The sequence below is a fragment of the Halichoeres trimaculatus genome, unplaced genomic scaffold (assembly GCF_033239565.1).
Source record: "Halichoeres trimaculatus isolate MK-OKI-2021-1 unplaced genomic scaffold, fHalTri1.1 fHalTri1_scaffold_13, whole genome shotgun sequence".
NCBI lineage: Eukaryota > Metazoa > Chordata > Actinopteri > Labriformes > Labridae > Halichoeres > Halichoeres trimaculatus.
In genome coordinates this window covers 26583163-26609123 of record NW_027437191.1, presented here as the reverse complement: position 1 = coordinate 26609123, position 25961 = coordinate 26583163, and the positions used below count along the sequence as shown (strand labels likewise).

At 41.7% G+C, this 25961-nt stretch overlaps 2 protein-coding genes and 1 long non-coding RNA gene across 3 annotated transcripts; all 3 read right to left on the bottom strand.

Annotated features, from left to right (window-relative positions):
• Positions 1-1336: 1336 nt before the first annotated feature.
• Positions 1337-3396, bottom strand: LOC141802061 (uncharacterized). Its single transcript, XR_012599453.1, has 3 exons — positions 3230-3396; positions 3040-3114; positions 1337-1415 (listed from the first exon to the last, which is right to left on the bottom strand). It is a non-coding gene; the product is annotated as an uncharacterized LOC141802061 (long non-coding RNA).
• Positions 3397-7902: 4506 nt separating this feature from the next.
• On the bottom strand, positions 7903-19015 carry LOC141801624 (uncharacterized). Its single transcript, XM_074684742.1, has 11 exons — positions 18967-19015; positions 18127-18447; positions 17555-17845; positions 16597-16887; positions 16226-16504; positions 9924-10022; positions 9741-9827; positions 9623-9651; positions 9079-9138; positions 8856-8924; positions 7903-8034 (listed from the first exon to the last, which is right to left on the bottom strand). The coding sequence occupies exons 1-11, from the start codon at positions 19013-19015 to the stop codon at positions 7903-7905; spliced, it is 1707 nt and encodes a 568-aa protein (XP_074540843.1).
• Positions 19016-20410: 1395 nt separating this feature from the next.
• Positions 20411-25799, bottom strand: LOC141802088 (uncharacterized). The gene is made up of 7 exons (XM_074685502.1): positions 25701-25799; positions 22941-23261; positions 22355-22645; positions 22107-22280; positions 21676-21701; positions 21124-21195; positions 20411-20699 (listed from the first exon to the last, which is right to left on the bottom strand). The coding sequence occupies exons 1-7, from the start codon at positions 25747-25749 to the stop codon at positions 20577-20579; spliced, it is 1056 nt and encodes a 351-aa protein (XP_074541603.1). The 5' UTR covers positions 25750-25799; the 3' UTR covers positions 20411-20576.
• Between the last annotated feature and the right edge of the window lie 162 nt (positions 25800-25961).

The window sequence follows — 25961 nt, the reverse complement described above, 5'->3', positions numbered from 1 at the left end:
TAGTCAGAAGAGTACTCAACAAGCCAAGGACCACCCTGAAAGTGTTTCAGAAAGACTTGGAGGCAGCAGGTACAATTGTTACAGAGAAGACAATAGGCAGTGCACTCCACCGCCATGGCCTCTATGGACGCTCAGCCCGCAAGACTCCATTCCTCAAGAAAAGGCATGTTGAAGTTTGCTAAACAGCATCTTGACAAGCTTGTAGAATATTGGGAGAATGTTGTCTGGTCAGATGAGACCAAAATTGAACTTTTGGGCTGCCATACTACATACCACGTTTGGAGGAGAAATGACACTGCACATCTGCCAAAAAACACTATACCAACAGTGAAGTTTGGAGGTGGAAGCATCATGGCATGTGGTTATTTCTCATCTGATGGTGTTGGCAAACTTCATATAATTGATGGAGCAATGAATGGAGCCATGTATGGGGAAATTATTGATATGAATCTGCTGCCATCCACCAGGATGATAGAGATGAGACGTGGCTGGACCTTCCAGCAGGACAACAATCCAAAGCACACGGCAAAGTTGACTCTCAAATGTTTTTTTTTTTTTTTTAAATCAATCTGTTAGAATGGCCTAGTCAATCACCCGACTTAAATCCACCAGAGGGCACCAAAGAATATTTAAGTGATAAAGACAATCTGTGCAGAGGAATGGGCCAAAATCCCACCTGAGCAGTGTGGGCCATTTGTAAAAACATACAAGAAGCATCTGGAAGCTGTCATTGCAAACAAAGGCTTCTCCACTAAGTATTAGATGAGTCTCAGTTAGCGTGTTCAATACTTTTTTCCTGTGTTATCGTACTTAGTTCCACATAATCATTATTTATGGATCTGAACGTTGTGCTTTCTTTTTATGTGTGGATTATTTGAGTTAATACCAATGTCTGGTAGAAATTTTGTTTGAATTGCATCTTTGGAAATAAATGTGATGAGAAAAAAGTTGAAGTGTTCGATGCTTATTTTCACCAATGTATCTTCTCTTTCTTCCATCTTCACAGAACTGATGCTGAGCATGAAGTTGCTGCTCACTTGAGTCTGACAGCAGCAACGTGACCTTCAATGGTTTCATAAACAGCTGAACTGTCATCTTCATCATCCTCATTTTGCTCCTGTGAGAAGAAAAACATTTTTCTATGAACTCTTCTCTCGATAAAGTGGTACTAACATCAAAATAAACTTTTTTATTGATTTTAAACTCACAGCAGCGTCTTCTGTCTGAGCTTTGTTCCCTGTGGAGACACAAAAAGTCCACTGAGGTTCCCACAGTAAACTTTCTTCTGATCATTAAAAATGACTCAAAAACACCTGACAGGGGCTCACCTTTAGTTCTCACCCATGTGTTTACAGTCACCACGGTCATTATGAGCACTGCCAACCCAACGGACACCACCACAAGCCTGAGCACACCTGGAAAAGGAAAGGATTTTAAAGGGTAGAAGGTGCTGGGGCTGTGAAGTCCATATGATCAAAACTTCTACCTGTCTGTCTCTGGAGTCGGCAGAAACTCTAAAACCAAAGAGAAAACTATTTCTTCAGAGTATGGTGCAAATTCAGCTCTTCAGACTAACTACAGGTGCACCATCTGTGCGCAGGCAGAGCACAGAGAGGTGCATGGCAAAGCAGTCACAGGTGCAAACATAGGTGAAGACATGGGTGTAAACATGGGTGCAAACCAGCGGGCAACATCCGGTTAGCAAAAATGAAGCCTATGAAGAAGTGTTTAAAGTTGCTGCTTGTTGAGAATCCACTTGAGGCTGGCTGCAGAAAGACCGGAGGTCACGTACACACCCAGCCATAAAAACAGACTTTTACAGCATTAAAAAGCATATTTATAGCCTGGTTCAAAAAACGGTTTGGGTCTAAAACTATTGGCACACACTGTATGGTGAGTGATTTTTTTTCTATCTCAGTGGTTTAGAACTTATTAAGATTGTTTGATTTTCCAATCAGAGGCACAGCCCAGGTCACGTGACCCGTGGGCACCCTGTAGCCTAAAGAAAAACTCACAGCCGGCGAAGTAGCGAATGTGGCTGTGTCCATGGATTGACTTCATTTCACGATTTCAGGAAAAGACACGGCAGCTACAACCATGTTTTATACAGTCTATGGTGCAAACATAGGCACAAACATGGGTGCACACATAGGGTGCGAACATGGGCGTAAATATGGGAACCAACAGGGTGAATAAAAGTGTACTCATGAGTTAGACCATGGGTCAAATATAGGTGCTGATATAGATGCAAACATCAGAGACAACATATGTTTAACATGAGCAAACATGCACCTGAATGGATGCGAACATGGGCAGAAACTTGGAGTTAAAAATGGATGGAAACATGGGTGCAAATTTTGGATAAAACCAAAGGCACAAACACTGGTGCAAACATGGTTGTAGACAGGAGATAGGGATATCCAGATCAGATCACGTGATCGAAATTAGCCCCATCATGTAGTTCCAGACTTGATTGGAATGGGATATTACATCCCGATCAGGATTGGTTTTACATATACATATATACATATACATATACATATACATATACATATACATATACATATACATATACATATACATATACATATAAATTCTATTTTTTTTTTTGTATCAGCTCTATAATATTTCCTAACTGCTGTTGTGTGGTGGTACAGAGTCAGACTATCTCAACCCCACACAAAAACAACGCAGGGCATGACATCACAATAGTGACACTATTGGTTGAATGCCGTAAAGTAGAGCAGAACAGCTTTAAGCTGGGAGCGCGATGTATCAGGGCAAAAATACCTGATCGGGACATCCCTAATTGTAGACATGGATGTCAACGTGGGTGCAAGCATGGGTGCAATTACAGTTACTGACACAGGTGCATTTACAGATGCAGTCACCGGTACAGAGGTAGATGCAAACATGTGGGAACATGAGTGAAAAAAAAGAAGGCTGTGTCATGGGTTGCGAGCAAATGCTGATAAATCTGACAGAGAGAGATAAAGCAAAAGAGTGTGTGACAGCTGGAGAAATAACTGGAGTGTGTACCTTGGTTGATATGTGTCTCTGCCTGAGTGCCGTCCTCTTCTGATGATGTCTGATTTGTCTCTGCTGATGTGCTTCCTTTAAATTAAAATTAAAACAACACAAATGGAATAAAACCAGACAAATTCAAACTCTGCAGAGAGTCCATGATAAAATGATATGATCTCATTGGGATTAAATCCTCTGATGGAACCTGATCTGATGTCGCTGACTTTAATCTGCAGACTTTGCCCACTCTTCAGATCCGTCACGTGACAAAACAACTCCTCAAACTTCTGTTGAGGCTGCAGAGTTTTAAATGACACTCTGTCTGAACAGGTACCAGGTGATGTCTTCACGTCATCCATGTTACCTTGATAGAACCACCGCACTGAGTGCCAGCACTCTCCATACCTGAGCACAGTGCAGTAAAGTATGACGGCATCATGAGAGCGGACTGAGGACACTGAAAGAAGGAACAGGAGGAACATGAACTTTAAGTGTTTGTCCAAACCTGTATGAGCTGAACTGAGAAGAAACTACTTACAGTCAGTAACAGACAGGTCAACATGAGCATCTTCACCGAGTAAATCTCCAGGCTTAGACAGCCTGCAGGAGTATCGACCAAAGTCCCCACGTTTCACAGTTTTAATGACCAGAGAGCAGTCAGCACTGATGTTCAGTCTGTTCAGTTTTTCCCCGCTCTTCCTCCTCCTCCTATGGGTCAGCAGTTGTTTCGCAGATTCATAAGGATGATGACTCAAGAGCCAAGAGGTGCTGCCACAGCTCTGCTGATTCTTCGACATGTTTCTACAAGGCAGAGTGACTTCATCTCCAACTCTGACAGTGAAGGAGGGGACGCCTTGTCCACTCTCTGCTGCTGCTGCTGCTGCTGCTGCTGCTGCTGCTGCTGCTGCTGCTGCTGCTGCTGCTGCTGGCGATGAAAATTAAAGAAGTTATTCTGCCTTTAGATTCTTATGTAATGAGAATGACTGTAAAAATACACTGATTACAAAATACTCTATGCAAGCTTCTCTATCTTTTTGTTTCTCTCACAGTTGCGACTTGTTTTGTGTGTTTTGTGTAATCCTACCTGGAAATAGAAGCAGCAAAAACATGAACAAAGACATGTCGTTCTTTGTGGGGTGTTCCATCTCTGTCTCTGATCTGAGGAGCGCTCACATAAGATGACTGAATTCTTCCTCTGGAGACGCAGAACATCAACTTCCTGTGAGGTAAGTGTGACTTCCCTCGGGTGACCTTCATCCTTCTTTAACATCAGCCCCCCTTCCTTCTGAATTTCTTTTGTGAGTATAAGGAATGTACATGCACCAGAGTTTGCCCCTATGGTTTTATCCAAAATTTGCAATCATGTTTTATCTCCAAGTTTCTGCCCATGTTTTCACCAATGTTCCCATCCATTCAGGTTCATGTTTGCTCCTGTTAAACATATGTTGTTTCTGATGTTTGCATCCATATCAGCACCTATATTTGGACACATGTTCAAACTAATGATTACACCTTTATTCACCATGTTTGCACCCATATCTATGCCTATGTTTGCACCTTTTTATGTGCAATGTTTGTATCCATGTCTATGCCTGTGTTTGCATATGTCTGTGCTCATTACCAATGTGCATTCACTCAGGTGTCCAGCAGGGGGAATGCAACTGCAGCTGGAAATTGAGGGCTGGGCCTTAAATGGTCCAGTAATTACCACTGTTGAAGACCGGAAAGACCCAAAGAAACAAAAGCTGCAATTTTTCTGAAGCCCAATAGAGGGAGCTCTTACTCGTGGCTGTTTTTAAACATACATACACTACTCACGAATGTAGTCTGTACCGTGTTCTTTCTGTTTTTAAATGTAGTCTGTATTGTTGGATACCTTTTTTAGAAAGCTGAATGCAACAAAATACAATTATAACCTTCTTTTTAGCATCAATTTATTCACTTTTCTCAATTTTTTTTTCTGGTGCTTTTGGCTTTAAATAAAGACAAAAGAAATGAACTGTTACTTCTGAGTTTGTTTCATCTTTGTAATTACAGTTTGTGATGAGGTATGCTGTTGTTTCCTTAAGTGTTGTAGCATTTTTCTGTGTCTTGTTGTATTTATCTGTTTTGATTTGACCCTCATTGATTCAAGTTAAATTGTTTATTTATTTGTTAGTCTGACAATAAAACTCAGAGTCATGCTAGTTGGAGGTGTTTCTGTGCTTTGAAATGTGCCATGTGATAGATTTCTGTCCAAAATATTTCTTATTGTCAAACTGTTTACATTTTGATGTTTCGGTATATTTTTAATGGTTGTCGTATCTTAAACTCAACATCTTGATGACTCATTGGAGACAGGAGGCGAGAAAGAGCTACGGCTACCCACCTGCATGTATAAATCAAAATACAGCACACATAACACTCAGCATCATATGTTACCAGCTTTGGCTCCCCCTGCTGGTGTGATTACTTGTTGATTCAGCTGCAAACAGACAAATAGACCCCATATCAGGCTCTGACCCATGACTCCATGAACATGCACTCGGATACAAAGAGTCGCATGATGCTAGAGTTACTGCACTCACAAAATATGAAACTGGGGAAAGACATACTAACATCAACAATGTGACATTCAACTTGTATCAAACCTCAGTTTTTCTTCTCCCTGTCCTCTTTGGTGAGCTGAGATGAATATTTACCCTAGTGAATATCACACAGAAACACAGAAAGAAAGCAACAGGAGGCTAGACTTCATAAAAAGTTTATTCATCCTAACCTCTCACAGTCTGTACTTTGCAGAAGAAACAGAAAAACACCTGTTCAATAACAGTTAACATTAAAAACAAAAAATAAAAACAAAACAAAACTCCAAGCTGGTATAAATACAGTAAAGACATTTTTCCCTGAGCTCCAATCCATCTAGAAAGTCTTTTTTCCTCTTTCTCATGTTTTTGAAAACCCTAATTGCAGCCTGTGTCTATAACATTTTCAACACTTTGTTTTAGCTGCTGTTTCTTTAAGGCTCCCTACTCCACCAACCCCCTTCCCTCTGTAAAGGGGTGGAGCTAAAAGCAGACCTTGATGTTTGAGACCCTCACCCTTCCAATGTGTCATAAAGATCCTTATGTTATGACTTCATCATCACAGTATGTTTGGAGAAGGTCTTTGCACAGGCTCATTTGGATCATCAAGCATTGTGACTTTCAGTTCAGCACAGAATACACACTCTTTAAATAAGCACAGCAATGCAATATGTAAACATTGAGTAAAAACATTCACATTTGACCTTTAACCCTGAACCTGTGACCTTTATCTCAGCAGAGAGCTGAGTCTTTCTGGGCTCAGTTTCTTCTGGGGCCTGCACTAGGAGCGAGAATAACACATCCAGGATTTTTCTCCATTACTTGGGTTGACTTAACGAGACATTTGCAGTCCTGATAAGTGGTACTATGAAGCTGGATATCAGCTAAGTAAGTAAGTAAACCCAGGGTTTTCAGTCTTCTTCTTCTTGTTGTTTGCAGTGTCTGGCCAATGGAAAACATGGAGTAACCCTGCGAAGCTGCCTACTTTATCTCTGATCATTCAGTTTTACTCTATTATGACACAGAGGTTTGGGGAAGAGCTCTTCCTCAGCGACCCTCTTGTGGTTTGTATTTTCCATTGAGTCTTTTTGAGGCTCAGCCCCTCATGCGACCACATTTTGTGTTGCAATGTTAATTTTTTACTGTGATGGCACGAGTAGTTGTGTGTTCCATTCAGTTATGCCACGAGTGGCCATTATTATTAAGCTAAAATTTGTCTCTTTTTTGTCATCTTTGTATTTGGAGAGGGTCATTACTTTGTATGGTTCATTTGTTGGTCATCGACACCAAACTGGTTTTGTCTTCAGTGATATTTTTACTATTTTTGCTCCTGTGTCTGTCTGGAGATCTTACATGTAAACATGGCCACATGTTTACATGAGAAATCAGTTTTTAGCAGCCTGTAGCATGTCACTGCTAACTGGTGCAAGGCCAGATGTTTCCCACAAGGTCAAAAAGAGGTGAGGATGATGTGCTGGTACTGAGGTGTTTGCAAAGAGGTGATGACATCGACCTGTCCTTCCATCCATCGTTATTAAGATCTATCTCCAATAAGATGGACAAGCTAGCCATGCTAACCCAGTAACATGGCACATGGATAACATGGCTAGCACCAGACACCAGCACCACATTGGAAGAACTTCACCTGCTGTGAGCAGACAGGATACAGGAGACAGAGACTGAACAGACTGCTGAAGAAGCTCAGTCCTGGACCCTGTGGAGGTGGAGGCTGGCTGAACTGGAGAATGATGGACAAGCTGTCATCATCTGTTTTCTTATGGACCTTTTTACAGTTTTTATACACTTTCTTCCTTTTTTTTTCTTGCTTGCTGCTGTGACTCCTGAATTTCCCCTCAGGGCTGTTCTATTCTATTCTTTTCCATTTTATTTTGGATCAATTACATTTGTAACATATGGCTCCATCAGTTGACAAATGCAGCATAGTCCGTCCAGTGAAAATATGTATCTGTGCATATGGATCCTCCAAGAATGGGCAGACCATTTTCTAAGCAAGGTGATTGGTCAGGAGGTGGTGCTTTTATACTCCCTCCAGAACTCAACCTGCTCTAGAGCAGGTTAGCTGTTCTGCACAAGTTACCGTGGTGATTTATCTTGGTTAGAAGTGAAAGGAGATAAAACCCAGGGTGAAGCCTGAAGTTACCTCGCTTCATAGTACAGGCCTCAAGTGTGTCTGAATAACAGCAGATTATTAAGTGTCTGTTTCATTCAGACTCTGTAGGTATAAGAGTTTCTCTGGTTCATGTTGAAGCTGCACTCATCCAGCAGAGACCATCCTGACTCTGTAAGTGGGCTCTCAGGAGCTGGACTCTGTTGTGTGTGTGGTTTTTCTGACAGTGGCGTAGATGGAGCTTGGATCAGCAGCAGCAGAAGGAGAGGAGGCTTTGAGCGTGCTGTACATCACTGAATCAGAGTCATCGGGTGTATTCTGAACACAGAAACATAAACAGTGGGATTAACACAGACCAGATTATTAATGTCAGCTCCAAGTTTCTAACAGACGTTCCCCTGAGCCCTGATACAGATCCTACAGATCTAACCCGATTGAAGAGTTTATTCTCATTTCATACATTTCTTTTTATCACAGATACTTTAAACTCTTTGCAAGAAATTTGGGCATCTGACGTCTGGAATATAATCCTTGCTTTTGTGATTTTTCCTCTCATCGTGACACACGTGGTCCACATGTTTCAGTTATCTCTTTAATAAACTCTGTGTGAGCTCGATAACAAACCCACAGTTGTATTAGCCTGTTTTTCCTGAATTATCTGACACATTTGGTGCAGAAAATCCTCAAATAGAGACAAAAATAATATCAAAATTCACTTCATCACAGAGACCTGACCCCATCATCTGATTGCTGCTTGGAGGGGAAAGGAAACTTTGTGTCACCCTGAGGTTGATGCTCAAATAAACAGATCTTGGTAACACTTAACTTTAGAGGTCTGTTAATTTCATCACACTTAGGTAATAATTAGACAAAGTTTTTTTCTTTTTTCTTTAAAAATAGCACAAAACTTCTTTAAAAATAATGTCCAAATTTATGGTCACAAGTCAGAATTGGTAGAGTAAAAAGGTGGGGTAAAACTGACTCAGGTGTTAATGCTGGAGTTTGTTGAGCTGAATAACGTGGGTGGTGGTGTTGACTTAATCTGTTTCTACACTGAGAAAACAAACTATTCTTTCAAAGCCTAAAGCAGAGAAACTATACCTGTGTCTACTTTAACCTGATTTCACCTGAGAGCTTACCTGAGCTTTAACGCCGCCCTTCCTCTTGGTGTAGCTCACAGCAGCATAGGAAACTTCAGTTTCAGGATCCTGTTGAACAGTGAAGACAGTTTGGGTTTATGTTCGTCATCCCTGACTTCCTGTGTTTCTTTCCTTATACCTCTTTTCTCCTCTCTTGACTCTAAATGGGGGAGTCTTTGTGTTTCACATTTAAAGAGAGAGTATGAGCTGGGTTTGGTCTCACCATATCAGGATTGGTTTCTGGAGCAACCTGAGGGGGCGCTGTGGGGTTCAGACTCAGTTCCTGAACAAACAGAACAAAAAATCAGAACCAATAATAACAGTAACTATGTAAGAATTTAGTCAAAGTCCACGTTTCCTCGTCTGAGTTCCCCTTTTGAACCATTTCCAGAAATTCATTGACTTCTTCTCTGTCCAGTTAACACCCAGTGCCCCCTACAGGCCTGGAGCTCTTCAGGTTTAAAGCCTCAGTCTGAATCTACCTTTTCTCCTGCTGGTGTTTTATGATTTCATGTGTGCTTTATAGCTTTTGTGTATTTGCAGCATTTTGGGTTTTCCAGCAGGTGTTTCAGCTTTTTACAGCATGTTTTCTTGCATGCAGTGGGTTTCCATCTAAAGATGTATTGTTTTCTACATTTGCAGAACTTTTCTCCTAATGCAGATTTTTGTAGATCGTCATATTGATTGACCATATTTTTCTTCTCTCTCTGGATCTTTCCCAACAGCAGTTTTTGTCAACTAAAGCAGAAACATGAGGATAAACTCACCGTGCTGTCTGTACTCTTTGTTTTCCTCCCTGTAAAGAAACAGTCAGGTTAACCTCCTGCAGCAGATGTGTCTTTTTAAACTTCTCATGATGATATTTTCAGGTGTTAGTGTTCTCACCTGTTGACCTCCTCCACCTGATGATCAGCACAATGATTATTATGACCACCACTGAGACTCCAGCAGCGACAAAGACGAACCACCAATCTGAACCAGAGAGATGTGTTAGCTTTAGTCTGGGCGCTACAACCACTGACAAAGACCGAAAACAGACCCATGTGTGTCTGTTTGCTGCGGAGATACCCTTCAGAGTTGAGTTGGTCTTTGTTAGGCCGCCTCTCTCTGTGGTGGTTGTCGGTTTCATGGTTGTTTCTGTTGTTGGTGTTCTGTTTTCATCATCACCTGGAAGAAAAAAAAAGAAATTCAGATTTAAAGAAGATAAAAAAGGAGCGCTGTTAGGATTTCCGGGAAATATGATTAGATTAAGACAGTCTGAAAATGAGTTGTTGAAAAGAAATGATGAACACATCTGGCTGGATCAGGTCGTCAGGGTGGTTTACTGTAGTTTTAAAAGCAAATAAACATGGAAAATGATCACCCTGATTGTTTCTGATCCAGATGAAACCTTTGTGCCTACAGGCTGATTAACAGATGAACAGGTTGTCTCACCTGGTTCCTGGATGGTGGGCTGAGGCCTGAATCCAAACAGACGCTTCACACCTGTGTAACCGTCTGTCACTTCACACTTGTACAGGTCCAGATACGCTGAGCTCGGTTTGACAGATTCTCTGGGGAAGCTGATTGTGTTTGAGTGTGGTGCCTCTCCTGTTACCCCAGTACCTGGTTTACCTGCACCCTCATAGACCCACTTCACCTTGTGTCTGTGTGGGTGATGGGCAGGCGCAGAGCAGGACAGAATGACTACCTCTTGTTCTTCACGGTAAGACACTGGAAGGAAAAACACAGATGAAATAAATGTTTGGGGTTTTCCAGGTATGTTCTCAAAAACCAGAGGGCTTGAAATCGTGTACTCACACTTGAGAACAGACAGATAAAACTGGAGGTCCTGTCCTGAATCGATCAGCTGGAAGTGATAGATATCAGCATCCCAAGATGTGATCGTCTCTATAACCAGAGAGCAGTTTGTTGTCAGAGTCACTCTCTCTGAGTTAACTTGCCCACGATGGACCATGTTCTTTGGATCTGTTGAACCTTTGAGCCAGTCTACACCATCACATGTAGACTGATCCGTCATTCCGAATCCTGAAGGCAGAGTGACGTCCTCTCCCTCTCTGGCGATGATGGAGTTGAGCTGCGAGTTCACTGCTGTATGAAAACATGGAGAGTGATGTAAGAGCAGTGGTGATTGCTCTAAGACTACAAGGGAAGCTCAGCTTCCCCTAAAATGTCCCCCAAAAAAGTGGTGATATGTACTTCTGTGTGTACATTTCATTGACAAAATATGCGCTACAATTCCTTCATCTTTTGTTCAGAATCAGCTACCTATCACAGGTAACTGGCTCGACCTCCCTCTCATTCATCCCCGCAGCGTCTCAGTGCTTTAACACAGAAGGACGCTGAGCGTCTTTTGACTTCAGCGGGGAAGCATAGAGTGGGTTGTTCCGCTGTGAAAATGGACGGTGATTGGATAAACGCTGGGCGGCTTTGTCCCGCCCATCGGACGCTCAGCGTCTCTGGGAGTCTATGAGGCAGTGGGCTGGCCTGGACGCTGGGCTTCTGCATGATGATTGGATGATCTGTCTGAGGCCAAATCCCTTTTTGGTTGACAGTGAAATGAGCCAGTCAGCGATCTTGAAGTATAATCCTCCACCGGAGCATCTTCTCAGGAGGCTTTATCAATCCCCAGCAAGTTTATCTTTCTTAAAAACAACGAGCGTTGAGAGAACACTGGTAAAATCCCTGGAAAAAACACCTGGCTGGTACGACAGGGTCATAGATCACTTTCTTGAAAAGGGACGGAGGGTAGAATTTACTATAAAAAAAAAATAAACAAATTTATGATGTAGGCCGGAAAAAAATGAGCTTCCCCTCCTTGACTGACCAGCAGTCGTCACTGTGTAAGAGAGTTTTATCCCAACCATTCAGAAACTCAAACAAGCTACATCACCCACTATCTGATCTCTGCTGCTAACACAGAGTCCTCTCCCGCCCCCCTTTCTGCATGTGAAGTCTCCTTTTTCTCTGTGAGCTCATGAAGGGGGCCCTCTCCTGTCCACAGGAAACAGCACATCATCTCTCTGAGACGCTCAGTTTTTTAGTCAAGATGTATTTTTCCCTCTTTTGGAGCCTGAACACCCAAAGACCTGATCAGTGCTCAGAGATGTTTTCTGTCAATGAAACATGGACTTCGTCAAATGAGCTGGGGTGGAGCTGACAATCTGTCCCTGTGGCTATCACACCATCAACAAAAAGCTCATGTAACCCCATAATAAGTTAAAAGACCAGCTCCCTGTGTCGCCCCTTTATGGAGAACATTTTCCTCGGTCAGAAGCAAAGTTTGTGAGTGTGTGTGAGCTTAAACTCTAAAAGGATGTGTGTGAAAGTCGGCAAGTGTCTGGAGGTGTTCTTACCTGTGAGCTGAAGCAGGACCATGAGGCAGAGAGACAGTCTGACCCCCCTGATGTTTTCCATCCTACCTCTCTCTGGTTATGTGGTTCTATTGTTCTGTTGTTCTGTGGCTTGAAGTGAAGAAATAGACAAAAATTCTTCTTCCTGCATCAGTGGAAGAGTCACTTCCTCTTTGTGGCTTCTGTCTCTCTGTCTCTCTCTCTCTGTTCCTGCCCTGTTACTAAACTCATGATGGGGTGTGTGTTAGATTTTCTATGTGACTTCAGTTCCAGTATTTCCTCAGGCTTTGATCATTTAGTCATCCCAATGGCAGACATCGTTCAAACCTGCTGAATTAAGAGCTTCATGAGTGTTCGTGGCTTCAGCAGTGAAAGTCTCAATCATCAATTCAATGAGACCCTAAGAGACTTCAGATCCTCTTTCTGTTCCTGTGATAACCCTGATTCAACACACACACACACACACACACACACACACACACACACACACACACACACACACACACACACACACACACACACACACACACACACTTGTGTCATTAGATTGTTGACACGCATTGATGGTTTCCTTATTCAACCATATTTAAATAAAGGGGAGGGGTCATAGGGGAGCTGAAGCAGCAAACAGGAAGTGATGTTAAGATAAAATTAGTCTGCACCCAAAGCTGGTTCACTGAATCATGCTTGTTTACATGTATTACATCCATACTTTCCTCAATTTTAATATCTTTCTGCACTTTCCACCGCCTTCAACTGGTTTATTTCTGTACATTTTGCATATTTGTGTACACTCACCAGCCACTTTATTAGGCACACCTGTCCAACTGCTCGTTAATGCAAATTTCTAATCAGCCAATCACATGGCAGCAACTCAATGCATTTAGGCATGTAGACATGGTCAAGACGATCTGCTGCTGTTCAAACAGAGCATCAGAATGGGGAAGAAAGGTGATTTAAGAGACTCTGAACGTGGCATGGTTTTTGGTCTGAGTATTTCAGAAACTGCTGATCTACTGGGATTTTGACCCACAACCATCTCCAGGGTTTACAGAGAATGGTCCCAAAAAGAGAAAATATTCAGTGAGCAGCAGTTCTGTGGGCCAAAATGCCTTGTTGATGCCAGAGGTCAGAGGAGAATGGACAGACTGGTTTGAGCTGATAGAAAGGCAACAGTAACTCAAATAACCACTGGTTACAACCGAGGTCTGCAGAAGAGCATCTCTGAACACACAACACGTCCAACCTTGAGGCAGATGGGCTACAGCAGTAGAAGACCACACCAGGTGACCCTCCTGTCAGCTAAGAACAGGAAACTGAGGCTACAATTCACACAGCAACACCAAAACTGGACAATAGAAGATTGGAAAAACGTTGCCTGGTCTGATGAGTCTGGATTTCTGCTCCACATTCAGATGGTAGGGTCAGAATTTGGCCTCAACAACATGAAAGCATGGATCCATCCTGCCTTGTATCAACGGTTCAGGCTGCTGCTGCTGGTGTAATGGTGTGGGGGATATTTTCTTGGCTCACTTTGGACCCCTTTGTACTAACTGAGCATGGTTTAAAGTCCACAGCCTACCTGAGTATTGTTGCTGACCATGTCCATCCCTTTATGAGCACAGTGTACCCATCGTCTGATGGCTACTTCCAGCAGGATAACGCTCCATGTCATAAAGCTGGAATCATCTCAGACTGGTTTCTTCAACATGACAATGAGTTCACTGTACTCAAATGTCCTCCACAGTCCCCAGATCTCAATCCAGTAGAGCACCTTTGGATTAAAGTGAGCTCAGAGTTTTATGCAGTTGATCAGTTAGCGCTGAGGTCTTTAGCTGCTAATCTTCCAGCAACGGTAACTGATCCTCTCACTGCTCCTGTGTCCAACAGTTGAAGTGATCTTTATGGTGAAACAAGCTCAAACTGTGGTCTAAGGCTGGAACTGACAGGGTAATGTATAGATATGACTTTACCTTAAAACCGGAGTGTACCATGACGTGGAAACAATGTATGAGGAGTAAACATAGAAGACCACATGAGGTCGAGAGAACAGAAGCAGACGGCTCTTTGGGTGCAAAGTGTTGATCATTTGGACTCTAACAGAGTTATAGTCAAACAGGGTACAACTAAAGGCAAATAATCACAAATACGTTGAATTAAGCTTATTTATTAAAATGCAGCATATAATGAACAAATGAATCCTGAAACAGAGTGTGTGCTTTTGCTTCCCCTGGTTTTACAGCTGTGAGGCAGTGTGAAGCTTCCTGAGGCTCTGCATAACATGATTTAAAAGACATGGAGGGACATTAAATCCTTCCTGTAGTCATTTCTTCAAGTAACCACATGGGACACATGACCCTGAAACCCATCTGAATATCGTCTGCATAGTAGAGTAACCTCTGTGACCCAAGACAAGCAGCTGGGAATACAAACAGTAAGACACAATGAGCTGTGTGCTCTGTGACAGGAGGAAGACAGTCTGTGAGCAAGCTGTGAAAGGTTCAATCTCCTGCTTTATTCAGGGCTGACGTTAACGTAGAGGCTGCTAGGATCATCATCTGTCTCCATCTTCACTGACAAGTCTTCTTCTCCTCCTCTTCCTCTTCTTCTTCTTCTTCTCTCTGAGTAACCGTAAAAGACATTTGACATGATTCAGGTGATCAGTACATTTTTTTATTTTTGTGGTTCTCATGGGGTCAAATTTATACCATGACTTCATAGAAAAACAGGAACATAATTATAAATGCAAAACTCCTGTTAAAGTCGTAGGCCATCATCTGATATATCTCACAATGTGTCACAATAAAACACAGCTTAGCATTTCAAAGCATGGTGTAACCTAGCTTACCACTGAGGGTTGAAGCATGGTGTGTTATATCACTGCTTAGCATAGCATGTTGAGCAAAATGATAGCATAGCATAACAGTGAATACTATAAGATAGCATACCATGACTTTTACTCATGTTTCATATCTTAGTTTATCATATGATGATCTAGAACAACATAAAAAGAAAATCACAAGCACAGTAAAGCATATTCAAAACAGAAGATCACTTGATAGCATAGCACAGCTTAGCATAGCATATAAAGGTTAGCACAGACAGTTTGTTATATATGAGCTCATTAGCTCTCTGGCTTCAAACCAGAACTGACCCTCTGTCACTTTGGCTCCTCTCCTCCTGTGTTTGATCAGAACAGCTGACGTGACAACAATCACCAACATCACCTTCAGCACACTCACAGTGATGAAGGTCGGGTCAGGAGCAGGAGTCAGAGCTGGTCCAGGACCTGTGATCAGAGGACTGATCTTTATCAGGGTTCATGTATTTCATAGAGTCTGTGATATAAGGACAAAGTCGTACCTTTAAACCCAGCTCTGTATTTTGCCTCTATCTCCACTTTATTATCTCTGTTGTGTCAATCATATTTCAGATTTTTTAGAAGAGACAAGTTTTTCAGAAATAATAGCCCACACTGAACATGATCATGAACATGACCACCACTGAGACTCCAGCAGCAATAATGACAAACCACCAATCTGAATCAGAGAGATGTTTTAGCTTTAGTCTGGGCACTACAACCTCTGACAGAGACCAAAAACAGAACCATGTCAGCCTGTTTCCTGCTGAGATACCCTTCAGAGTGGTCCAGACTGACGTAGTCTTTGTTAGACCGCCTCTCTCTGTGCTGGTTGTCCGTTTCATGGCTGTTGGTGTTCTGTTTTTGTCATCACCCGGAAAAAATAATTCAGATTTAAAGAAGATAAAAAAAGGAGCGCTGTTAGGATTTCTGTGGGCGTGCTATTTTAATCTGTAGAAATACGACTGGAATAAGACAGTCTGAAAATGAGTTGTCGAAAAGAAATGATGAACGCATCTGGCTGGATCAGGTCGTCAGGGTGGTTTACTGTAGTTTTAAAAGCAAATAAACATGGAAAATGATCACCCTGATTGTTTCTGATCCAGATCAAACCTTTGTGCCAACAGGCTGATAAACAGATGAACAAGTTATCTCACCTGGTTCCTGGATGGTGGGCTGAGACCTGAATCCAAACAGACGCTTCACACGTGTGTAACCGTCTGTCACTTCACACTTGTACAGGTCCAGATACGCTGAGCTCGGTTTGACAGACGCTGTGGGGAAGCTGACTGAGTTTGAGTGTGGTGCCTTTTCTGTTACCCCAGTACCTGGTTTACCTGCACCCTCATAGACCCACTTCACCATGTGTCTGTATGAGTGATGGGCAGGCGCAGAGCAGGTCAGAGTGACTACCCCTTGTTCTTCACGGTAAGACACTGGGAAGAAAAAAAAAACACAGATGAAATGAATGTTTGGGATTTTCCAGGTGTGTTCTCAAAAACCAGAGGACATGAAGACGTGTACTCACTCTGGAGAACAGACAGATAAAACTGGATGTCCTGTCCTGAGTCGACCAGCTGGAAGTGATAGATAGCAGCATCTTGAGATGAGACCGTCTTTAAAACCAGAGAGCAGTTTGTTGTCAGAGTCACTCTCTCTGATTTAACCTGCCCACGATGGACCACATTCTTTGGATCTGTTGAACCTTTGAGCCAGTCTACACCATCACATGTGGACTGATCAGTTATTCCGAATCCTGACGGCAGAGTGACGTTCTCTCCCTCTCTGACAATGATGGAGTTGAGCTGCGAGTTCACAGCTGTATGAAAATATGGAGAACGATATAAGAGAGTTTTATCCCCACCGTTCAGAAACTCAAACAAACTACATCATCCAGGGTATCTGATCTCTGCTGCCAACACAGAGTCCTCTCCCGCCCCCCTTTCTGCATGTGAAGTCTCCTTTTCCTCTGTGAGCTCATGAAAGGGGGCCCTCTCCTGTCCACAGGAAACAGCACATCATCTCTCTGAGACACTCAGTTTTTTAGCCGAGTTGTATTTTTCTCTCTTTTAGAGCCTGAACACCCAAAGATCTGATCAGTGTTCAGAGATGTTTTCTGACAATGAAACATGGACTTAGTTAAAATGAGCTGTGGTGGAGCTAACACGTCTGTCCTTGTGGCCATCACATCATCAACAAAAAGCTCATGTAACCCCATAAGACAAAAGACGAGCTGCAACCCCACTGCAAAACACTAAAATCTTATCAAGTGTTTTTCTCTTATTTCAAGTAAAAACTGTTGTGTCATACTTGATATGAGCCACATTCAACTAATCAGTCCAGGAAAATGTACTGTTTTAAGTCTTTTAAAGACAAAAATTAGGTCTAAATGGCTTTTAACAAGTAAAAAAAAAAAATCTGCCAATGGACCAAGAAAATTTGCTCAAAAACTAGCTTGAAACTAGAATAATGTCGTAAAGTCATACCTTTAAGTCCAGCTGTAAGTTCTGCCTGTATCTCCACTTTATTAGCTCTGTTAACAAACTGACAGATGAATCTCCTGCTGCTCCCGTTCTCAAGCTTCACAGTCAGATCAGAGAGACAGTCAGCGCCTCTGGAGAACTTCTGGACGCCTTCCGTAAGCTCGAAGCCTGAATCATCCAGCCAGCGGAGGCCGTTAAATCTACAACCTGGGAGACCTTCGTATCTGAACAGAGTGCACTCCAACTTGACTTCCCCATCTGTCCTCCCTTCAGACACAGCTGGATCCAAACGAACTGAAGGAAAACAATAAAAATTTAGAGTGAGCCCTTAGATCTGTTAGATCTGTTATTCCAGTACTCAACTTAGACCCTGGTTCCTGGGGAAAGTTCCTGCTGTCTTGAAGCCTTGTAATACAGGTAGTTTAGGAGGAAGGTTTTTAATATTAACTTAAGAACAGTCACAAACAGCTGAATGGGCCTGTGTCCAACACATGACATAATGTTTTCATACAGAGAAGCATCAGTCTGCAGCTCAGACGCATCAAAAGCTGCATGGATGTAAGCATGAAACTTACCTCTCAGTATATTCAGATACACATTGACATCGTAGGAATCATCTTTACCCCTCCGACACGCGTAGAGACCAACGTCCTCAACTGTGATGCTTCTTATGACCAATGAGCAGTCAGGGTTTAGTGTCAGTCGGGCACCTCGCCCTGACTGTGACATGATGTTTCCTTCCTTGACCTCTCGAATTGTCTTTGATGAATTCCTGCAATGGAGCCATGAAATCCTAGGGCAGTCCTGAGGTTGAGAGGTTGATGGACCTTCACATGGCAGAGTGGCATCCTGCCCAGGATGATAGAAGACATCGATACTTTCTTGACTGCTGCCCCCTGGAGTAGAGAGGAGAACTGTCAGACATCAACACACAGCTGGTGTAACAGTTAATTCATCTTTCTTTATGTTAGATATCACCAAATTTAAAAGCTGAAGAATCACTGAGCTATAATGATGGACAAAATGTCTGATGAGAAGTTGACTAAACTAAATGATGTTTTGGATTATTATTATTAGATGAGGCATGTTCTTAGAAATTATCCCATCACCCCAATTTTAGAGCATGATTATGTTCATAAGTCGTGACTTTTTTTTCAAGATAATGCTGTAAAATGAAAGTAAATGTAAAGTAAAAAGTTCTTTGTTCCTAACCGTAACCAGGTTCCCACAAAAAGATCAGGTTATATTTTGTAACACAACTGATGACCAACTATTTAAGACCAGAGAGGTCATCACAGCAGGAGATCAGTTTCCCAACAAGCTTTTATATCAGAGTAATATAAATATATGAGAGTAATATTGGTTATTTCACTTGATTGATATCAGACCAACATGTAAAGAGTGAAAGAGTTTACCTTGAACCAGCAGAGTTAAAGTGAAGATGACAAACTTCAGCAGAGCCATCCTGGGTCTGATGAGTCCTCAGAGGTCTGATGAGAAGCAAACGGTGCAGTTTCCTTTTTCTTTGAACCTGAGGGTAAAATTAACTCATCATCATCTTTTCTCACCTTCCAGCCTCAGGGCAGGCTCACAGACTTTCATCACTTTATTTCCTTTCTCACGGCATTAACCCACTGATGACCACACAGCTCTGCTTCAAGAGAAACTGTTGGTCAACAGGTCAACACACAACGAGAAGTTTAACTTCTTAGAACAGAGCCAAAATAACTGAAACTTCAAGTTATCAACCATTTTAAGACAATACAAAAATCAAACAGGTTAGCGGTGTCTTTATTAAGACTTAAAATCAGACCCTTAAATGATTCTCTCACAGACATTGGCTTTTATGTTCTTGTGTTTCTGATCGTTTAAAATTTCCTTTATATGCTGATGACACACGACTCTACATCCCACATAAACGGCAGCAGTAGCTCAGGGGCGGCAGTAGCTAAGTCCCTGGGACTTGGTTTAGTGATCGGAGGGTGGCTGGTTTAAGCCCAGGTGGGAACCAAGATTGGGAATTGTGTTGATAGCTGCGGAGGTGTTGGCTTAAATTCCTGAGCACTGTTGAGTGCCCTTGAGCAAGATGCTAAACCCACAATTGCTTACGTGTGCACTGAGAGTGCAGCACTTAATCAGTGCATGTTTCTGTGCAAAAAGTGCTGTTTGTGCTTGTGTGTGCATCTATACCATGATTTAGATCAATAAACTATGTTTAAAGAAAAAAACAGAAACAAATAAACCAGAGCACTCTAGGTTTCCCATATGCAGCTGCTTGTCTTTCTCAACCCTTTTCCTTTTCAACACTTAAATGTATTCTCAACAGAATTATGAATATATCCTCAGCCTGCAGGACTAATATGAAGAGTATCAGGAGAGTGAGGCTTAACTGTAAAACTAAAAAGTTTTAGATAGCTGTACAATGTTTAAACCTTCATAAAAAAGCTTTCATAAAGATGAACATTTTCGTAACAGCCTCAAATAATCGGAAAAACCTCCCAATGTGAGCTCATCTCATTTCTAGAGGTTCTCTTTTTGCAGAGCCCTTCTTGAGCTCCTGTTTTAGGTCAGTCAAAACTTGGGATGCTGTTTTATTGTTAAAGGTTTTTTTTTCCAACAGACTTGTACGGTGAGAACTGAAGCAGACGGCTCTTTGGGTGCAAAGTGATGATCATTTATCAGAGACATATCTCTGGCTCTGAGAGCTCTGTGGACTCCAACAGAGTAATGTTTGAACACAGGGCAAAAACAGTTAAAATGACCAATCACAGGAACACACACCAGTTAACAAAACTTGTTTAATAAAGTTAAATGTACAGAACATAATGAACATATGAACCCTGAAATAAGAGCGTGTGAGCGTGTGTTTTAATTCTTCTGAGCTTTACGTGGTGAGGCAGTCTGAAGCTTACTGAGGCTCTGCATAACATGGTTTAAGAGACTCAACATAGAGAGGCATGAATCTCTCTTTTTAGTCATTTCTCATCCTCTGTGAGCATTTCTGTAGAAGGTTGAATTTCCTGTTTTACTTAGGTCTGATGACGTTACTGTAGAGGCTGCTGGGATCATCATCTGTCGCTGTACGTACACCAGATCTGATCGCAGAATAAGTCACCCCCTCCTCCTCCTCCTCCTCCTTCTGTACTGTCTGAAATAAATAATTTAAAAAGTCTGACATGATTAATACCATCAGATACAAACCACAGCAGCACAGTCATCCTGTGGTAGATATTGGTTTAACTGTCAGTCGTTGGTTTAAATTTAAATCATGACCTCATAGAAAAAGGAACGAAGAAAGCTAAATGAAAATTTAACTTTTCTTACAAGCAACTGAAAACTTTAAAGACCACTGAAGGTCTTTTGACACCAGAATAAGGAAACAGTTTCTAGTTTTAAAACCACAGCATGAAGAGAACAAAATATTGACACTCTTTTAAATAAGCATCATACATAATCAAGATTGATTGATTGATTTATTGATTAAACATAAAATGTCAGATTTTTAACGAACTGTTCATCAAACATGTTTTGGGACACAAAATGAGTGAGCTCAAGAAAAACAGGCCCCTCACCTTCTTTTTCTTCTTCTCCTGATGCTGAATGTGGCTCACACTGACGTAGGTCACATCGCTCTCAGGTTCATCCTGAACGACAACAACAATGACATTAACAAAAACAACAACAACAATGACTTCTACGAAAACAAGGACACTAGCTACATAAACAACACACTACACTACTTAAAAATCTCTATTTTTCTCTCCCTGGTGTTTTAGTAAGTTCTTATTTTAGCATCTGTCTGAAACACAGATGTGTCAGCTGTTGTCTCTTTAAGGCTCCTCGCTCCACAAACCTCCCTTTCCCGAACTGGAGCCCTCTGAAGGCCTGCCAAGGGGCAAAGCTATGGTTAGACCTCAGTGTTTGAAGCCCCCACCTCTCCAACGTGTCATGAACCAGAGAAAATCTCCTTAAAATCTTGTGAAGAACTTCTGCATTTTTTTAAGAGCAGAGCATTTTGCAACAGTTGATTACAGCTTCCTGTGTTCATCATCAAATGTTTCAAACTGTTAAGAGAGCATGCCAAAGAGGAACTGAAATGTTAAAATCTAAAACCTTTAACTCACAGGTGGCTGGGGTGGTGTCTGAACATCTGTGAAAAAATGAAAGATTAAAAATGTAAAGTTAGAGCCAAAAACCAACCCTCTGATTTCATCACAGTGTCAACAGGAAGAGGACAGATCAGAAATGCTCCATCAGATTAGAGCTCTCACTCAGATGGTTGATAAATGTGATAGACATTAATGAAAAAAACACGGACTGCAGAGAATAAAAAAGCATAGCTTAGCATAGCACATCTTGGTGTACTATATATTGGCATGTTGTAGCAAAGCTTTTCCTAGCATTGAATTTAGCCACATGAAGCAAAACATAATAACTCAGAGCAAAGCATCTTACCACAAAGAATAGCTTTACACAAGCCAAGGATCTGTAACTTTGCACAGCATAGAATAGCATTGCAAAGCATAGCATGGCACACTCTCAAGTTCAAACTGACCTTCATGTGAGGCGTCAAAACTCTCCCTGAGCTGACCCTCTGTTCCTTTGACTCCTCTCCTCCTGTGTTTGATCAAAACAGCTGATGTGACAACCAGCAGCAACAACACGCCAAGCAACACACCAACGATGATGAAGGTCGGGTCAGGAGCAGGAGTCAGAGCCGGTCCAGGACCTGTGATCAGAGGACTGATCTTTATCAGGGTTCATGTGTTTCATAGAGTCTGTGATATAAGGATAAAGTCGTACCTTTAAATCCAGCTGTGTATTCTGCCTGTATCTCCACTTTATTATCTCTGTTAACAGACTGACAGATGAATCTCCTGCTGCTCCTGCTCTCAAGCTTCACAGTCAGATCAGAGAGACAGTCGGTGCCTCTGGAGAACTTCTGGACGCCTTTCGTAAGCTCGAAGCCTGAATCATCCAGCCAGCGGAGGCTGTTAAATTTACAACCTGGGAGACCTTCGTATCTGAACAGAGTGCACTCCAATTTGACTTCCCCTTCTGTCCTCCCTTCAGACACATCTGGATCCAAACGAACTGAAGGAAAACAGTAAAAACATAGAGTAAAAACTATCTTAAGCATGGCCCTGTGAAAAGGTAGATCTGTTACCCCAGGACTCAACTTAGACCCTGGTTTCCCGATAAAAGTCCTGCTGTCTTGAAGCGTTATATCACAGTTAGTGGGGGATTTTTCAATCAATCAATGAAACAGTAATCACAAATAGCTGACCGGACCTGTGTCCTACACATGACATTATGTTTTCACACAGAGAAGCCTCAGTCTGCATCTCAGATGCATCAAAAGCTGCATGAATGTAAACATGAATCTCACCTGTCAGTGTACTTAGATACACATTGACATCGTAGTAATCATCATTACCCCTCCGGCACGTGTAGAGACCAACATCCTCAACTGTGATGCTTCTTATGACCAATGAGCAGTCAGGGTTCAGGGTCAGCCGGTCACCTCGTCCTGACCCAGACATGAAGTTTCCTCCCTTGACCTCTTGAATTGTCTCTGATCTAATCCTGTTATAGAGCCATGAAACGTCAGAGCAGCCCTGAGGTCGAGAGGACGATGGACCTTCACATTGCAGAGTGGCATCCTGCTCAGGATGATAGAAGACATAGATACTTTCTGGACTGCTGCCCCCTGGAGTAGAGAGGAGAACAGTCAGACATCAACACACAGAAGGCAGAACAAAGAAGAGAAATGCTAAATTTAGCAATGAGTTTGCAGGCCTGTTTTTCTCTCATTAAGTAGCAACATCCAGTGCTGAAAAGAGAAGCTAATGCAGAGTAGCTGCAGTTCCCCTGGTGTCCTCTCGAGGCTGTCTGCTGACCCTTTGATGTGTGAATTAACAGGAGAATCAAACGTGACAGTCTGCTGCTTAGTCTTTTAGTGAAATTTGTGGGTCTTTGGCTTTCCTCCCAGCCCACAAAATATGATATTTATGACAAAGCCTGTACTTACGTGTGCTTGTGAATGTAAAATCCTGAACCTAAAACGAGCTGTTTGGATTTTGGGAAGTTAAGGTTTTGACCAATCAGGAGCAAGTATGACCTGATTGGTCCACCGGAGCACATACCCCCGAACCCCCTCCCCGCCCACACCTCTCCACACCAGAGACTACTTTGTTTTTGGCTATAAACAGCCACATAGTTCCATGCATATTCCCATCTCGGAAGAAGACAAGACTAAGTGGCTAGAGTTTATTTATTAAGGAAATGTGCCAGCTACACTCAGTAAAACTGTGCATGTGTGTGCTAGTCACTTCACGGCCGACTGCTTTTCCAACTTTGGACAGTACAACAGAAGGCTAGCGAATAGACTGGTCCTGAATCCAGGCACATTACCAACCATCCGCCAACAAACCTCGGACCCTGGAAATGTGAGTATTTCAAATGCTGTGTGCTGTGGAGCAGATGTGAAAGCTTTTCCTCAGTGCCCCCCCTGTTTCTGTGTTAGCTTCAGGATGCTAACTTTAGCTGTGATTAGCCTGTTGTTTTAGCCTGTAATGTTACAGTAAACAAGCTTCACTGTTTTCTGCTCAGTGACGTGGAAGAGCGGGGCGGTATCAGTGGTGGCTCATTTACATATGAAGGCCACGCCCACTAAATCAGAGCGTTCTGAACAGAGGGGCTATGAGAGCCTGGAAACAATGCTGCTGTGCTTGATTTATTGGCTTTTTGGACCAAAACATGTTACTAACATTTCATGAAGACATCAATGATCCATATTAAACTGCAGGAAAGGAGCAGAATATGGGACATTCAAGGCTCAGAGGTATTCAGACATTAGCATTTTGTGGGCGTAGCTCATTTTAACTAAGCTGTTTTATTTTGTACTTCTTGCTCCCTGTTCGTTTGCCACCTTGTGTGTCTGATCTTTGTGTGTTTACTCTTTTTTGTCAGTTCATCACATTCATGTCATATTTGCCGTTTAACCCTCATATTTTCTCTCTCAGTGGGTGCTTTTGAATTTCTGTTTGTATGAGTTAATAATTTCCTCTCCCTGCTCCTGGGTCTTCCTCTATCTTTGATTTTAGCCCACCATGACATAAAGCAGTGATTCCCAACCATGGAAACATTAAATAATTTATTTCACACTTGAAAGTACTGATATAAGACCATCAATAAAATGTCATGTGTGTTCTACAACTAGTTTCCCTAGAAAAACAATAACCTGTGGCACAGCTGCACCAAAACCAAAACAAGTGCTTACCTGCAGCCTAGCAAATATGAAAGACAAGCAAGCTCAAATGCCTCATTAAAGCTCAGATGACTAATGAAAAGAAAGCAATTGCTAAGGTGTGACTGAATATGTAATTTGTTGTTTTATTCCTGTTTTTATTTATTTATCTATTTATTTATTTATTTTTTATTAATTTATTTATTTATTCATTCATTCATTTTCAGTGAAACATATTATTTATTGTTATGTTGAATTCGAGTTATAAAGAAGAAAATGCAAACATTTAAACATTCAAATTAAAGAGATAAAATCAAACTATTTTCACTTAATAATCAGTTTTGTTATGTTCTACTGTTGAAGAATCATCAACACGCAGGAGTGAGGAGGTACACAAGACAAAATTTTGGAAACCACTGACATAAAGAGTTGCTGATGAGTTTGTTCAGGTCATAAAATCTCATTTTCTGTGTGAGATATCCAAATAATTTTAAAAAGCTGAAGAATCACTAGTTATAATGGTGAAGGAAAAAGTCTGATGAGAAGTTAAACACATGACCTACAAGACCTCAGACGTGTTGCTTTGTATTTCACTTTTCAAGCGTTAAAATAGATACATTTCAGATGAATCAGAAATTGTATTCAGTGATAATTTATGTTTGAGACTATCTACATTGATTACAATATTTGTTTTATAATAATACTGTTAGAAAAACTAATGAAAAAAATTACTGAAGTTTTTGATTTCTCTAAAAACTCAGAGAGAGAAAAAACTGAATATTTGAGCTCTTTGCTTCTGTAATGGTCTTCAAAAGTGAACAATCAGGTGAGTCAGGAAAAAAATCAGTGATAAATATCAGATTGATATCAGACCAATGTGTAATTAGTCAAAGAGTTTACCTTGAACCATCAGAGTTAAAGCGAAGATGATAAACTTCAGCAGAGCCATCCCAGGTCTGTTAAGTCTTCAGAGCTCTGACTGTGAAGCAAACAGAGCAGTTTCCGCTTTTTCTTTGAACCAGAGGGTAAAATTAACTTCAAATTAATCATCATTTCTCACCACCCAGCCCCCAGGGCAGGCTCACTGACTTTCATCACTTCAGTTCCTTTTCACAGCATAAACCCACTAATGACCACACAGCTTGGCTTTATAAGAAACTG

Coding starts and splice junctions, on each gene's coding strand:
- LOC141801624 (XM_074684742.1), bottom strand. CDS start 19,015: ATGGCTCTGCTGAAGTTTGTCATCTTCACTTTAACTCTGCTGGTTCAA. Junction 16,888..17,554: donor ACTTACAGCTGGACTTAAAG/GTATGACTTTAC, acceptor ATTTTCATACAG/CTGTGAACTCGCAGCTCAAC. Junction 9,828..9,923: donor GACCAACTCAACTCTGAAGG/GTATCTCCGCAG, acceptor TCTCTGGTTCAG/ATTGGTGGTTCGTCTTTGTC.
- LOC141802088 (XM_074685502.1), bottom strand. CDS start 25,749: ATGGCTCTGCTGAAGTTTATCATCTTCGCTTTAACTCTGATGGTTCAA. Junction 23,262..25,700: donor TTTAACTCTGATGGTTCAAG/GTAAACTCTTTG, acceptor TCTCTACTCCAG/GGGGCAGCAGTCCAGAAAGT. Junction 22,281..22,354: donor ATACACAGCTGGATTTAAAG/GTACGACTTTAT, acceptor CTCTGATCACAG/GTCCTGGACCGGCTCTGACT.